Genomic DNA, 16,696 nt, shown 5'->3' on the forward strand with positions numbered 1-16,696 from the left:
ATGGATCCTCATAACCACGAAACATAAGCCTAAACATTTTATTAAAAAGCTACACATAGCACATCAATTTTTAAGCTCTAGGCTACATCTAAACCATTCATCTGCAAATATCTGTAAGAAGCAGGTCCTGCAACATTATCACCAGCCGCCTTCTTGCATTTGTGTAATGGAGAGATCTGCTCGAGTAAACATCCAGCCTACTGGTTTCAAATCTCATAAAAAATGGCTTCAAATGTTGAATGCTAAAGCTGATTTCGCTTGAAATACTCAAGCGGGTCAAAAATGATCACAACACTGCAGCACTCCAGCAAATAAAGTGGAAAGGAAAAAACCTGCACATCACAGTTTACAATCTTATTCTCTTGAAAAGTGCATAAATGTTACCTAGGAAAACTGAATTCTCCTTTTCAGCATGGGAAGAGGGCATGTATAATTCAGATGTCCAGACAGTCAACTCTTACTTGATTAATCTGAACAATGAAAATTAATAATCACTAATTCTGCCAACAGAGACGAGAACATCTAGACCCCAACATTTTTGCAGGCCCCACTACTCCCCTCCCCTGTCGCTATCTTGATATGTCCAATCAGATCCATAATGCTATAGCATTTATATTAAAGGGCAATATGACAAATCCAAGCAGACATATGTGGAGAACAGAAACCAATGACTGTCTTAGCAAATAGTGTTTGAAACCTTGCAAGATATTGGTTACTTTTAGACAGGAGAACTAGACTACATTTTTATGATTATAGAGTTATAGTCTCATTGAAAGGCTGTACTATACTATATGTACTATTCAATAACATCAGCAACAATTTTGGATTAAAAAATAAAGCAGCTCATATTGTGAGGTCGCCACTTCTGAGAATATTTAACATAAATTTCTCACTTAATTAAAATAAAGAATGTTGCTAACACTGACTGACTTACTTCCTGAACTCTTTGCAATGACGATTTTATGAAAAAAACCTAAATAATGTTGCTGTCCAGCCGTATCTGAGAGGCACAGGTTAGTAACACTTTCCCCCTCTCATCTCCAAGCAGGACATCTATTTGCATCACCTTTCCCCACTTAGATGCAGTCCGTCTTCTCCTGGCCTCTCTCTTCAACTGCCGGGCATGCTCCTTACTCCAGGTTTTATCTCCAGGTTTGATAGACAAGCTGACCAGGCCTCGAAGAACAATAGTCACAAACTTCTTCATGTCGCAGGAATCGCTCGTAGCACTACAGCAAACACATCCTTTGAATGGGTCTTGTTCAAACCCACTCAGCAACAGGAGCAGGCAAGGGTTCCATGCAATGAAAAGCCTTCAGTAGTCACGCTAGCTGTGTGACTGCTGAGAGCAAGAGAGCGTGTGAGTGAGAGAAAAGGAAAATCAGAGGAAGACGACGGAGGGAGGGTGCTTCTCTCATCAGAATTGTGAAGGGTGCATCATCAGGTCCCCTCCAGAATAAGGCTCCCTTGAGAAAGCAGATGGTGCACCACTGACCGGAAGAGGCTGATGGGACAATCAGACAAGGATATCATGACCTGTAAAAACTGCGAGTGTGAGATGTTACAAATCAACTAAACAGCACAGCACACTGATAATCCCATGATCAAACTATACATGTTTACTAAAATAAACATATGTGGGAGCTTTTGAGATTACAATTGCCCAATCTGATAAAGTATAAGTAAATCATAACATTTTTGCAGTACTCAATTATACTCCAAGAAAATTTAATACCAACAATTCATGATTCTTAAACTGGTCTGTGCTGAACCTACACCGAAACCATCTTCTACTTTCAAATATGAAAAAGATGTGTTTATGTATTAGTGATCCTGCCATGTTAAAAGGTGGAAGAGTCATCAGACGTTGTTACAAAACCTAATAAGATTGGCTTAACTTTATATTTATAATGGCAGATAACGCTGTGAAATGCATATAATTAAATTCAATCTGCTTTAAAGGAATAGTTTTCAAAAAATGGTTAAAACATTCTTCAAAATGTCTTCTTGTGTTCATAAAAATTTGGAACAACATGAGATGACAATGTTCAATTTTGGGTGAACTGCTCCTTCAAGAACCATCCGCTCTTAAGGTTTATTCAAAAATTCATTTGTCTGCATGTGCATGTTTAATATGACCTTTACAATGTTCAGTAATCTGAATGCCCTCTCAAAAGAAAAATTGGACAATGCATAATGTATGATGACATGACATCATGCATTCAATGTCGCTGGCGGCATGAACAGGATGTACGGCTACAAATTTAATTTATGCCATAAAATCATAAATGTTGATCATTTCTCTTTATGTTGTAGTTGTGATTATACATTTTAATCAGCAGACCTTACATTAAAATACTTATTTCATGTGGGGACCTTCACTATGACATCACAGTTACATGTTCACTCACTGCAAAAAATATTACCGTACATAGAAAATTTTGTAACTTGAGATCTAAAAGGAGTGCTGTAATCAGCACATTATAGAGAGGGTTGTGTGGACTAAAATCTTGGATGTTTGTTGACATCAGTGACGTAATGCTATGAGACTCTGGGTAAGTCAATTAATCAGTGTTAATATGACCTAAAACGGATTAAAAAAACTGTTTTGATTCCAGTTCCAGTAAAAACTCACTACAATTATGATGTTCTTCCAGGAAAGCTCTGTCCCGAAGCTGAAATACCAAGTGCTTCCATGAAAACAGTTACTTAACATAAGGTCCAAATCATGCTTGTAGGCCTCATTATACTTAATTAAGTTTAATAAATAAATACCCAAGTACCCAGCTCCTCAGTCCTTCCAGATTCAAACCCCTTGTGACGGTCACCATTCATATTTGAGAAGCTCCTCTATGCAAAGGATGACAGTTAAGCAGGAAGCAGGAAAATGAATTTGTAATGATCTCAATGGCAAGAAATGAAGGAGTAGGAAGAGAGGCAAAAATGGATGACATGAAACAGCAACAACAGCTTTTGAATAATAACAGACTGATTGTTTTATCTTGTTTTTAAGGCCAGACCTTTGTCAAGTTCCACACTGCATGTCAGAAATTTCTTAGATATTAATCAAACCCAGTCATAAATGTAATCAGTGCAAGCTGTCTGTACCTATAATCTTTGAAATATCTGCACTTCAAGGCAATGCAAAATCAAACGTGCTCACATATTCCAACAGGCTTTGGCACCTGTAGCCAGATATCACTGAAATATGAGCATTTAATTTCTACGCATACCATAGTGGTGGGTGATATGAGCTAAAATTCATATCATGATATTTTACACTGTCCAGGTGATATCTATATTATATTGTGATATGAGAAAAAAAATTACAGGCAAAATATTTTAACCTTATATAACTAGACAAAGTGAGGGATTGGACACAGACCTGAAGATACTTTTTTTTATTGTTCCACTGTTTTTCTCAAAAAGTGCAAACTTGTACCATGAGGTAGGCTTGTATGAATTAAATATTGTAGAGCTGAAACAACTAATCGATTAAATCGATTAAAATCGATTATTAAAATAGTTGTCAACTAATTTAGTCATCGATTAGTTGCTAAACAACTTTTATTTGCCGTAAGCGGCTCATTTTGTGCAAATGTTAAATCTGCGATGACCAAAGTGTGGCAGTAATGAGCCACCGCAGGTTTTATTCAGCCAGTACAGCAGGAGAAGTAGCGAATAGCCAATAGCTGGCCTCGTTTTATGTCACGTGCTTCCCGAACTGCGTCTGCAGCATTCAGCGAGATGGTGGAGACAGACGGCAGTGGAGTAAGCTTAAGAAATAAAAAAAAGCGGAAGATAAAACTAATCGAATGAAGTCATCCAAAATGTGGGAGAACTTTACTTTGAGCCTTCAAAAAAAGAAGAGTATCCTGTAAACTCTGCACTACTGAACTGTTTAAGACTTTTATTTGTGCAGATTCTCCAGTACAATGTTGTTTGCAAATGTTTAGTCGTAAAAGCTAATAACATTGCTTTTTAACAGTTAACATTTAAAGATTTACAAACATGTCTTGCAGCCTAATTATGACTGAGAGAGAGGTAAATGTTTAAATGTATTTGAAATGCACTTTTTTTCGTGAAAATATTTTCTGAAAGATTCCTTAATAAACTTTGTTCGGGATGTTAAACTACTTTAGGAGCCCTAAGGACTGCCATGGTGAAAACATTATTTGAAATCTCCTTGTGAGATTTGCTAGAGTATGGGTCAGTGTTTTGATTGCAGAAGAGTTTGACGAAGGATTACTAACACATAATAAAACAAAACTCCAGGTATATGTTTGATGAGGATATGACAATGCAAAATGGTTAAAATCTCTAAAAGTCTATGTTGAATGATAAAGACCCTTTGTTAATAATTTAATTGGAAAAAATGGGCAAAACTAAAATATAAATACATAAAGATTAATCGATTAATCGTAAAAACAATCGACAGATTAATCAATTATCAAAATAATCGTTAGTTGCAGCCCTAAAATATTGTGTGTTTGAGTAGGCCAGTGTTTTTTCTGCCAGGTCCCCCTTTTGTATTGAAAAATATTTTCAAGCCCACCCACACCCCCTCTTTTTTTTGTTGAAAGTCTCTTAAAGGGTTAGTTCATCCAAAAATGAAAATTATGTCATTAATGTCTCACCCTCATGTCGTTCCAAACCCGTAAGACCTCTGTTCATCTTCTGAACACAGTTTTATGAAATTTTAGATTTAGTCCGAGAGCTTTCTGTCCCTCCATTGAAACTGTGTGTACGGTATACTGTCCATGTCCAGAAAGGTAATAAAAACATCTTCAAAGTAGTCCATGTGACATCAAAGGGGCAGTTAGAATTTGTTGAAGCATCGAAAATAAATTTTGGTCCAAAAATAGCAAAAACTACGACTTTATTCAGCATTGTCTTCACTTCCGGGTCTGTTGTCAGCGTGTTTATGACCCTGCTGATGTATGACGCTGCTGACGTGTTTTCTGGTGCGCCCAATACAGGGAACTAGACTGCGACCAAAATGGTCGCATATGCGACCTTTTGAAATGACATTGCGACCCTAATTTTTTTGAGGTCGCAAATGTATCACTGATTATTTTTGTACCTACCTTATGTTTTAGGCAATATGCTATGACATTTATTAAAACAGAAATTTGTATTTTAAAAATACGTTTTATAACATGCTCTGAGCATTCAACACATCAAGTTGGCTTCAGCCCCGCGAAGCGGGAAAGCTCAGTAGCTGGTTACTCGCGCGCTCTGTTCGGTGCGCACGAGAGAGCCGCGTCTCACGAACAGCAACACTGAAGCAAGCTCTCCTTCAGGACGTTCCCGTCTTCCTGCACCTGAACGAACAAATACAAATCGCAGTTTAAACAAACAGAAAAGGATGCGAAAGAGCCCAATTCATCACTGCGGTGCTCAGGTGTTCAGGGCGCATGCAGAGACGCGTCTCAAAGTCTTCTTGCTTTTGTACCGACAAATACATACTAAATATGTCAAAATACCTGTCTTGGAAAGTGTGTTTGAAAAGTCTGTGGTTATGTCTTAAGTGAAAGTAAAGAGTTGAGATAGAAATCGGATGTGTATCATTATAATGGATGCATTGTCTCTTAAAGTAACCGCGCCTAATTAACTAGCTCTGCTGTCAGTGTCTTTAATATATGAAAATGAAAGTAAATCACTCACTGCTCTTGACTGAATTACTTTGTAGTTTTAACAAGAATTTATCCACAGTCAAACCAAAAATCAGATAGAATTGATTACATTTTTGTACTGATGGGTGCAGAACACTAGTTCATTTATGTAAGGGAGTATATCAAAATACAGCGAACTATGAAATATTAGACCCAAAAATTCTTTATACTGTAGACTACCAGTGAAATTGATAAAATAAATAAATAAATTAGGGACCTGACCATGTTTTGCTTGTATTTCTTTCTTTAATTGCTAATGCAACCTTTTCACACCACAGACTGAACAAAATTAAGCATTGCTTGCTTTGTAACTGTTCAACAAAGTATTGATATTTGTGTAAATATTGTCATACTGACAGTTGTCTGAAGTTTTGGTTGATTCCATTACATATCTTTCTATCATCAAGAGGAAGTTGTTCTGACAAACTTTAACTCTGAGTTCTTGTCATATTTTATTACCAGTTTCTAAACTATAGCAAATAAACTGTGATAGTCTGAGAAATGTTAAAGGCGTTTGAATACATTTTGTTTTGACTGTGTATTTTATTTTACAGTGAAGACTATGCAGTGCTATTTTAAATTAGTTTCTGGACACCTACAAACTTAAAAAAAAAAAAAAAAAAAAAAAACATTGTGTAAATAGCACAAATAAATAAATAGAACGAACATACAGTAAATATTAAACCATTTCAAACAGGGCCCACTGTACAACCTGCAACAGGGCTCCTCTAACCCCAGCTGCGGCCCTGGGTTAAGGTACCAAGACGGAGCAATGCACTGTGTGTACTGTAAGTAATAAAACAAGACGGCGTGTGGTTTAAAAGATGGCAAGTAAAATAAAAAGCACATCTGTATGCAATACAGTTTCATTATTTTCCAGAGTGGCTTATTTTAAAAAATTTGTGCGAACAAATCATGTTTTGCGCCAGTAACTGAAAAAGTTAGTCGCGCAAGTGCCACCAGTGGAAAAGGTAAGTGTAGTTCCCTGCCAATAACAAAGATAACACGTCAGCAGAGTCGTACGCCAGCAGCGTCACTGAGGTCTTGTGAACGCGCTCACAACAGACCCGGAAGAGAAGGAAATGCTGATTCCATTGATTCCAGGTTGGGGACCTATTAACATTGCTGGGTTCAGTCCCGGAACAAGCTCTGTGTGAACAAAAGCCAGAACCTATGGCTGGTCAATATATCGAACGATATGATCATGTGCATCTCATCACTAAAGCCGGTTCCATGATTAGCGGTAAATCCCCATCACCTGCTTTAAAATGGAGCGACAGTTAATACACAGAGCCGTAGTTCACTGACAAGCTATACAAAATCACATTCAAAATCATAGCAAAATCGCAGGTATAGCAAAATCAATTTCAGGAAACAACATAATACTTGTAGTCATGAATTTAATTAAATCAGTTAATTAAAAATTCAAATGGATATTTTTTCTTACATGGACTGAAACTAAAAAGTATTTTTGTCTGCCGTTTTCCTTTAAATAAATTAAATCACTCCATAAAATCATTAAAAACTTCAGAGACTGTGAAGCATTGTGAAACAAGACAAATTCTTTACATAGTCAACTCATGAAAGAAAGGATCATTTGACAGACATTTCATAACTCATAACATTAGGGTAAGTGCCCAGTTTCTAGGATTTCTAAAACATTCAACATGAACCTGGGGGTCATTTATGTTTTCAGCCTTCACAAAATAAAGTAAGAAGCTACAGCCACGAGAGGGAGAGGAAGATGAGGTTTTGTCTAGTTAAAATCACCCCAACAACAGCGTGGTAGCAGCTCAATACACTGGTCTTCATTGGCTGCCTGAGTTACACGCACAGAGGATGAGATGAGACGAGAAGGGCACGCTCTCTCGCTGACTGAGGCTGTGACACTGATGCCATTACAGAGCTGTGGGGCAACCCGCCATGCAGGGTAACCTCAAATTTCTGACAGCACATTCATGTGCCACTAACATGAAAGCTCATTGGTTGAGGACGGTTCCTCTGTTTGATCAGCATTGGTTAGTCCAGCTCAAGGAAACAAATGTGTCCTCATGTCCCAACAGAAATTGTCAAAACAATTCTAAGAGCTTCCAAAAACACCTAAAATGGCTGTGGGCGAGACCAGATTTAATAAGACACTATATATCAGACAGCATCAGAATGAATTACTGTTCTTGGAAACTACCAGAACACAAAACCACATTTCAAAAAGTAAATAGTTGGAGAAAATCTGGGTGACAACTGACCATTCAAATCCTTGATTCTGTAACTTGCATGCAGGCCACATGACCAAACGGCACAATATTCGTAATCATTATAATGACTATATAAAATGAATTCATTTTATAGCTTGGAAACTATCAGTACAAAATTAAAATAAAATGAACAGCTGCATCTGAGAACAGTAAATGAGAATGCAGAGGGGCAGGACCGGCATCATGATCAATATGCCCTAATTAAAGCAGACACCTACTGTGTGAAACACTCCAGATTAGATGTCCAACCCTCAGTAAACAGAAGTCCAGGACATGTGCATACATACACGTGCAGCGAGAGCCACAAAGCAGAACGGCAGATTGAGGAACTGTCTAATGCTTTGAATTCATAGTGAATAGAGCAGTTATGAGGTGACGCGTTATGAATCTTTCTCCTAATAGTAATGCTATCTAGCAGACACAGTGGGATCAGCTGAGGTTTGGCCATGGACTACAAGGCTGTCAATTCAAATAGAAAAATTAGCCTAACCTCTAGAATGATGCAAGCTCGGTCCATGAGCTTGCCGTTTTCAGCTGCTAATAGTTGTAGTTTTAACTTTACAGAACAGGTATTGAGATGCCTGTTCTGTTGCATAACATTAACAAACAGTGACATAATGCTGATTATTATGCAAAAAAAGATAATTAGTTAAAACACATATGTGAGTTTAGGCATGTCATGTGGTTTCAATTCTATTTTATTTATTCAATAAAGTGAATATTAAATACAAATACAATTATTTTATAGTAAACTTAAAAATAAAATGCTAATATTTTTATTATTGTTATGTTAATTTGAAATTTCATAATTTTCAGACTGAAAATCAGGAAGCTTTTATTTTGGCGGGTTGCCGGCAGTATGCGATCCTGGTTTAGCGTTGCCGACTGTAGGGTGTCAGTGAATGAAATGTCACAGTTTTGTATTGTGCTTTGAAAACAGTAGGGGGTAGCCTAGATTTATCATGCGATCACTTTGATCGGATCAAGCAAATCGGTTCATCAGTCAATCAGAACATGGCACATTTACACTTGGCAACATCAACTGACTTTTCTATCTGGATAACTGATCGGATCGGTCATTCCCCACGCAATATTTAAATAAGTCTGCAGAGAATGGCCCAGTGCAAAGTCAACCTGATGTTGTTTTTTACTTTTGAAAAGCATTTTCAGTCGAGGGACATTTTACAAATCAAAGATAAATGAAGGAGTCTCATCAGCACCACACACGGGTGTTTTCCGTCTCTTTTACTGACAGTTCGCGAAAGAGGGGCCGGCGTTTTCAGTGATGTCGACCTGTGAATGCAGACACGATGGCTGGATTTCATTTACATTACACTGAGATGTTGCCAAGTGTAAATGTGCCATGTTCTGATTGACTGATGACAACATGCGGATACAGGTCGCATGTTAATGCCAAGTGTAAACGAAGCCGTAAGCCGCCTTTCCACTGTACATGACATTCAGACACGACTGTCGCCTTTCTCCCTCCATTTCAAATATTTTTTTTGTCGAGTAGTCGTTTGATATTAGAGCTGCGACTAACGATTATTTTTTCTGTCGACTAAGCTAACGATTATTTTTTCGATTAGTCAACTACTCTAAAGATTATTTTTATTACAATAATGTTCTTTTTTTATTAGCTAATGAATCTATAAATATAAGTACAACTTCTAATATAATATTTCAACCTTTATTCAGTTAAGTTTTTACAGTATACAAGAATAAAGAGGCAAAGAAAATTATTTTACTATGGTAAATATGAGTTTACGATAGCGCTTATAATTAAACCACAGTAGCCACAAATTTACAGTTGTCTGTGAATCTATAAATATAAGTACAACTTCTAATATAATATTTCAACCTTTATTCAGTTAAGTTTTTACAGTATACAAGAATAAAGAGGCAAAGAAAATTATTTTACTATGGTAAATATGAGTTTACGATAGCGCTTATAATTAAACCACAGTAGCCACAAATTTACAGTTGTCTGAGACGTCATGAAATGTTCTTTAGCATCACAAACCATAAAATGTAGTCAGGGTTCTGCTATTGTTTAGCATGGTTTCCAGAGATTTGGAGATTTGGTAGCTCGGTGGTTTGTGACTGTTGTCTCGCGGCGCGCTGTCTTTTAAGGGGCCGTTCACATATCGCGTCTTTTGCGTGCTCAAGTTTGTTATTTCCAATGTAGGCGCGCGGAATGTGCGCTCATAATGGAAGCGACGTGGTCGCGATGCGCACGAGAAAACAGGCGCGTCCGCACCGCATCGAGTTTAGAGTTAAAAACATCTCAACTTTTCAGAATGCCGCAAGCGCACCACGGGTCATTTGACAAGAACTAACCAATCAGCTTCATCCTTTCCCGTAACAACGTTGAAAGCTCAGCTAAGATGAAGGAACTGCTGATCATAGCTGTATATGGATTGCCATTTTGAAAAAATTTAGTTTAAAATTTTAATTTAAATTTAGTAGCAGAGCTACTGCAAGCGATTTTTAGTGCTGCAAATCCATTTATCCTTTGCTGAAATTTCTGCGTCTTCATGGAGAGAGCGCGTCATGGTTGCTTAGCAACGACAGACGCCCCAGGGGCGCAACTTCCCGAGCACTTTGGAAAGAAGGAGAAAACGGCACGACTAGCATTTTCCACGCGTTTTTAGGCGCGATATGTGAACGGCCCCTAACGCGTGTTCGAAACCCTTCGCCAACACAGACTTACTTTATTTTTTATTTTATCGTTACTTCAGCCGCTACGGGTGATCATACCAATAACTTGTAATCTTTACAAGGATATCAGAATCATGCAATGAGCAAGTCTGCGTTTATTAGACACTTAATAATTTCACACCAGTTTGTTCCATCACATCTGCAGCAGAGACCTGAACCAGGAAGTTGGTCGCCAGATCACACGGTAACCAGTTAAACCGTAACACCGGAGAGCGTCAGGATGTTTTCCTCTGAGGTGCTCGTGCATCGCAGTTGTGCTGCCGTGGTACACCATATCGGTTTTACAAAGGGAACAAAGGGCCATTTTATTTGGCCTCTGTTTAAAGTATTCCCATACTTTTGGTAACAGTGGTCTCTGTTTTTGTGATAGAATGCAACTTTCTCCATTCCCAGTATGCCATTAAGCGAGATGTAAACAGTGTGACGCGTCGACGCATTTCACGCACGTCGACGTATTTTTGTAGTCGACGTAATCGATGAAGTTGATGCGTCGTTTCAGCACTATTTGATAAAATTTGACCTAATTTAGAGCCTGGAATAAAGGCGGTTTGACCAGTGTGGCACAAGACTGTAATTCAGCCCTCCTTGATGCAATTCAAGAGAAGAGATACACTGCTCAGCACTGCTTCAGAGAAACACACCTGATCCGAACCAAATGGCATTTGGATATGAAAATATATGACGGCGCTTTCCTCTTAATAACAAAATGAACAACAACACAGCAGTGTGAAAGCAGCAGTTAAAAATGCATCTTATTACACCAATGTGGATGTTTGCACAAGCTCAGTAAAGCATTTACGTCACAGCTATAGTATTTTATGCAATAGCTTAAATAAAGCAGCTTTACAGTACTAAACATTATTATTAAATATTTGATTAAAGTGATAGTTTGGTTTGCAGAGATCAAAGCTTAATCTAGCTCAGGACTGTTTTGATTAGCATAAACCAGTAAGGTATTTTAAGAGAGATTACTCTACTAGTCAAAAGTTTTTGAATGGTAACGTTAAGATTTTTACGATTTAAAATAACTGCTTTCTATTTGATTAGATTTTAAAATGTAATTTATTCTTGTTATCAAAGCTGAATTTTCAGCAGTCTTCAGGGTCACAGGATCCTTCAGAAATCATTCTAATTTGCTGATTTGCTGCTCAAGAAACATTTATTATTATTATCAATATTTAAAACGGTTGAGTACATTTTTTTCAGGATTCTTTGAAGAATTTAAAGATCCAGAAATCAGAATTTATCTGAAATAAAAAGCTTTTGTAACATTATACGCAATACCATTCAAAAGCTTGGAGTCAATATCATTTATTTTGATTTTTTTATTGGGGTTTTATTAGCAATGATGCTTTAAATTGACAAAGACATTTATAATTTTACAAAAGATTTCTATTTCAGATAAATGCTGATCTTCTGAACTTTCTATTCATCAAAGAAACCTAAAAAATTATATTCAGCTGTTTTCAACATATTATTATTATTATTATTATTAATAATAAATATTTTTTGGAGCAGCAAATCAGTATATTAGAATGATTTCTGAAGGATCATGTGAATGAAGTAATGATGCTATAAATTCAGCCTTGAAAACACAGGAATAAATTACATTTTAAAATATATTCAAATAAAAATACAGTTATTTTAAATAGTAAAAAATCTTTGAAAATTTTACTGTTATTGCTGTACTTTGGATCAAATACATGCAGGCTTGATAAGCAGAAGATACTTCTTTAAAAAACATGTTACTGTTCAAAAATGTTTGACTGGTAGTGTATATTGTGAATAAAATTGTTTATCCAAAAATAAAACATCACTTACCTTTATTTTGTTTCTTATCCATATTATATACTTACGAAAGGCAATGTTAGGCAGAATGATGTGTCATTCAGTTAAGTTTCATATAGTAATTAAATGGTAAATAAGAAAGTTTCTCTGTCATCTCATTTTGTGTGTCAAATATATTTATTTGTATAAATTAATTGTAGAATAATTGTAATTGCATAATATTATTTCCCAAAGCTGAAGTGATTAGACTATCTTTTATTTATTTGTTATGTATAACAGTATTTTAACTAATTGCAAGAGCTGAATAATCAATCAAATTCTACTGATTAATGAGTGAAAATCAATTAGTCGATTAATCGTTCTAATAATCGTTAGATTAATCGATTATCAAAATAATCGTTTGCTAATAAAAAAAGGTTATAAAAAAAGTCAATAATTATCGATACCGAACGATATGAAACATTATATCATTGATGCATTTTTTCAGATATATTGCCCAGCCCTATATCAGAGCTTGCTAAATTTACCCAAAGGAGCTATTAACTGGTGTGGCAGGCAAAGGGAGTAAACAAACTCATCACTTATCCACAAGGCCAACCAGCACTCTGCCTGCTCTCTTAGACTATCCATAGAGACTGTGGTGCAGGTTCTGAATGCATCAGTGACCCTGTTTTCAGCTCACTACTAGCATATGGCGCGCATCAGTAAACAGTAGATTAATTAAGCGCTTCATTATATACATCACAGGAGCGTTTGGGGATGTGTCTCTCGAGTCTGTGTGTCTTTGACCTCTACTGAGGTTTGATGAAGTATGCCCTTAGATCTTCTCATCTACTCAGATTCGTGGCTTACACATTGCTCTAGTTCTCTAGATACAAATAGCCACTAGACAGTACATATGTAGGCATTTCCCATCATGCATCTGCTTTCCCAGCATGATAGAGCAATCTAGGTCATGGAGGAAGTCTCAGAATGTAGGCTCTTCACCACTGTCTTAAACTAATACTCCTATGCAGGCTGACTATGGAAAAAACAGCTCTCACAGTTCATTTACACAGACTGAAGATGTCTTCAGTATTCCAGAGAAACCAAAGAAATACATGCCATTCTTTATCACTCACTCTGTGTAGCAGTTATATGCACACATGTGTAGCCCCTGAGGTGCAATCTAGATGGTTTAACATACAAAGAGCCAATAAGGCAAGAAGTTAATTTGCAAAATATAGGACCATAATGTAATATACAACTCTAACCTTATGATGAAGTAAACCACACCCTGCTGTGAGTTTGCCATTTACCCCTCGTTTGGCTGTTTCCATGGCTTTCAGCCAATTGCAGCACAGGCAGCTTAGAGGCTGTAGCTACACTTGAACAATGCCAACATCAGCACAGGGAGAAAGTGTAGGGGCTTCAGCAAGCAGGAAACTGAACCTAACATCCTTTGTTTGAAAGCTGCTGCAGATAATCATGCTTTCAACAGTACACAATTAAGGCTATAGTTTGAATCAATAAGTAGAAAATGAATGGTGTGGTACCTAAAAGCAATTTTGCAATGAAGATAAAAGCAAACAAATCAAACATTCTAATAACTAAACAGTAAAAAAAAGGGCAATTTAAGACCACCAACAGTAGACATTCCATGTTATATTGTTAAGGCAGAGTCACATTGTCATGTGAACTCACTGTGCTGCTTGGTTTGAAAGTGACTTCTGTGTGTTTCTTGCATCACTACAGTAGTGAAAATAGACCTTTTGCATCCCAAATTTCATTAATGCAACCTCACCATTATACTGTTGCATGTTTCCCCTTTAAACATCTTGGAAAAGATATGTGACAATGTGTGCAGTTTACGGCAATCACAAAAATGCAAAAACTAAACTTTGGGCTAAAACAATGTTATAATGATAAACCACCCACAAAAGCACAATGCTGCTGTCCCTAAAGCCTAAAGTCTTTTCCACATTCTGCTCCAGCTTGCAGACAGTCCAAGTTTCACATACAGCCCAATTTTCCGTTAGCGATTAGAACATTGAAAAAGCAGGTCTTAGTTCTAGAACAGAACATCCATATGTTCTCACAATCAGTGAGAACAAATGTGTGTGCGCTTTTCACTTTATAGACAGGTACTACTGAGATTAGGCTCCCACCCACCATCAATGACAACATTGCATCAAAAATTCATTTATACCTACAAGACAGACTGAAACACACCTTTTTCCTCCATAATCCATATCAGTACAATCAAATTTTACTTTGTTTAGTCACAACCATCAGATCCCTTCCACACTACAGCAAAACAGGATATTATTCAGATGTCATCAAAGGATGGTAGTCATGACTAGCAATCTGCTCTCTGCTGAAAAACTCAGTTTGGGGACACATTAGTGTAGCATTACAGAGGAAAACGGAAATAGGAGCATACATTTGACATGGTGCATGAGTTACTAGGTACATGTTATGATTGTATATTGATTTGTCAATGAATTAAAAAAAACAAAAACAAACAGGAGGAGGATGTTAAAGCCATTTAAAACCTGACAGAGATATGACTGGTGCCTGACTACCATGAGGATTCTTCTAGATAAGAAGCGTGGTTAGGCTGCGATAACCTAATAATTACTCAGATGATCCACAGCTGTAGAGGAGGCAGTAAAATACTATTTTGTTGATAAATGTAAAACGTTGTGGGTTAAATGTGCTCAACAAGGTAAATGTTTAATGATACAAAGCTTCCTTTGGAGTTAATGTGTGACCTCAGAGTAATTCACCTGCAGGGTCTAAGTGAAAACACAATGATTTTCTGCGAAGCTGTTTTGAAATAAAACAGTTTATGAATACTAAATGTCTTAGTAAACAATTATTAATTCAAAAATGTTGCCTAAAATCCTCGCGAATTTAAATGGATGTGCATGCTTCACTATTTTAGTTCCTGCAAATAAGAAAAAGTGTAAAACTGAAATTAAAAAACAGAAATAAAAACCTTAAGATGCACAAACATCAAATGCAGCATTTGTATGTTTTCAATGCCGCCAAGCACCAAAGACCCTTTGAGAACTGAGGGAGGGACACAAAACTGTCAATAATGATTTAGCATTAATGAAACTATTAAGCCATTAGTCTGAAAAAAAAAGCAAAAACATTCTCTTAACGAGCAACAGCACATCACCATCATAAAACTAATAGCTGCCATTAGTGCACAGAGAAAAAAGGAGATTGACTAAAGCCCTGTCACACAATAAAGTTCGGTACTGAAACTGTTCTGTAATGAAAACTCATTGTGTCCCATCTGAAATAGAGGTATTGTACTTAAAAAGCTAAATGATCAGTGAAACAGCAAACAGCACAGCATGAGGCAAAGATAGTGTTTTTTCACTGTGGATATTCCCATCCACAGCCCATTAACAGCTTTCCGAAAAGAAACCCCATTATGGATCCCCTCTAGGCAGCCCACAATGCCATTCTTAGCAATGATAAAAAGTCAAACTAAGACTTTCACACTAGAGTAACAAACCAACATAATGTACACACTTTCCAAAATGTAGTAACATTAGGTCATTAAAAAAAAAAACTACATAAACACAGAAGCTGTAATAATCAAACTGATGCCTCACTATCTGAACCATAAAAATAATCTGACAGACACAACATTTTGTTATAACTCACTGCTGAGAAAATAAATGAAAATTAATACTTACAGGCATCATTTTTGCTTGTGTCAGAGGAACATCTGGTCTTCAGCTTCACTGTGCCTTTCACAACATCCACAAGGTCCAACCCGAGATCACAGCCCTCTGTACATCAGGAAAACAACTTCATTCGCACTATCATTGACACATGAATGTCCACAACACCGACAAATACAGGCCAAACAGGCCACGGCTCTGTACATCGTGTTATTTTACTTTAAATAATGTTTTACCGTAACAAGCAACTGGTCACAGGCAACATCTCCTTCAGCTGACCAGAATTAAAGAGAAGCTTTAAAAGACTCGCTGAACTGAAGAACAGCGGACTGTGTAATGGCAGATGTTTCTATGCGAGCCCGTTAACTCATTCTCTCCTCACAATGAATGACTTCTATATATCGTGTTTTGAATCGAAACTAAGAGGTCTGAAAAACGTTTGTCATATTTGAAGACGTTTATTCCGAGGAGTTGTACTCTATCCGCCCTGTCCGTTTAAACATGGTCCTCACATCTGTTAGCCAGTTAGCACGCATAGGAGAAACATCTGACGTTAGCTGTGCTGTAAATGTTA

The 16,696-nt window shown here is 36.9% G+C and overlaps 1 protein-coding gene across 2 annotated transcripts in view; it reads right to left on the reverse strand.

Moving 5' to 3' along the window:
- Nucleotides 1-16,696, reverse strand: part of ppp1r13bb (protein phosphatase 1, regulatory subunit 13Bb) — a 57,625-nt gene that overhangs the window by 40,558 nt on the left and 371 nt on the right. For both annotated transcript variants that reach the window (XM_059512984.1, XM_059512983.1), the window contains exon 2: nt 16,135-16,230. In XM_059512984.1, coding sequence (XP_059368967.1) covers nt 16,135-16,143 — 9 coding nt within the window. In that variant the 5' untranslated portion in view covers nt 16,144-16,230. The remainder of the gene's footprint in view (nt 1-16,134; nt 16,231-16,696) is intronic.

Source organism: Carassius carassius, chromosome 27 (genome assembly GCF_963082965.1).
Source record: "Carassius carassius chromosome 27, fCarCar2.1, whole genome shotgun sequence".
NCBI lineage: Eukaryota > Metazoa > Chordata > Actinopteri > Cypriniformes > Cyprinidae > Carassius > Carassius carassius.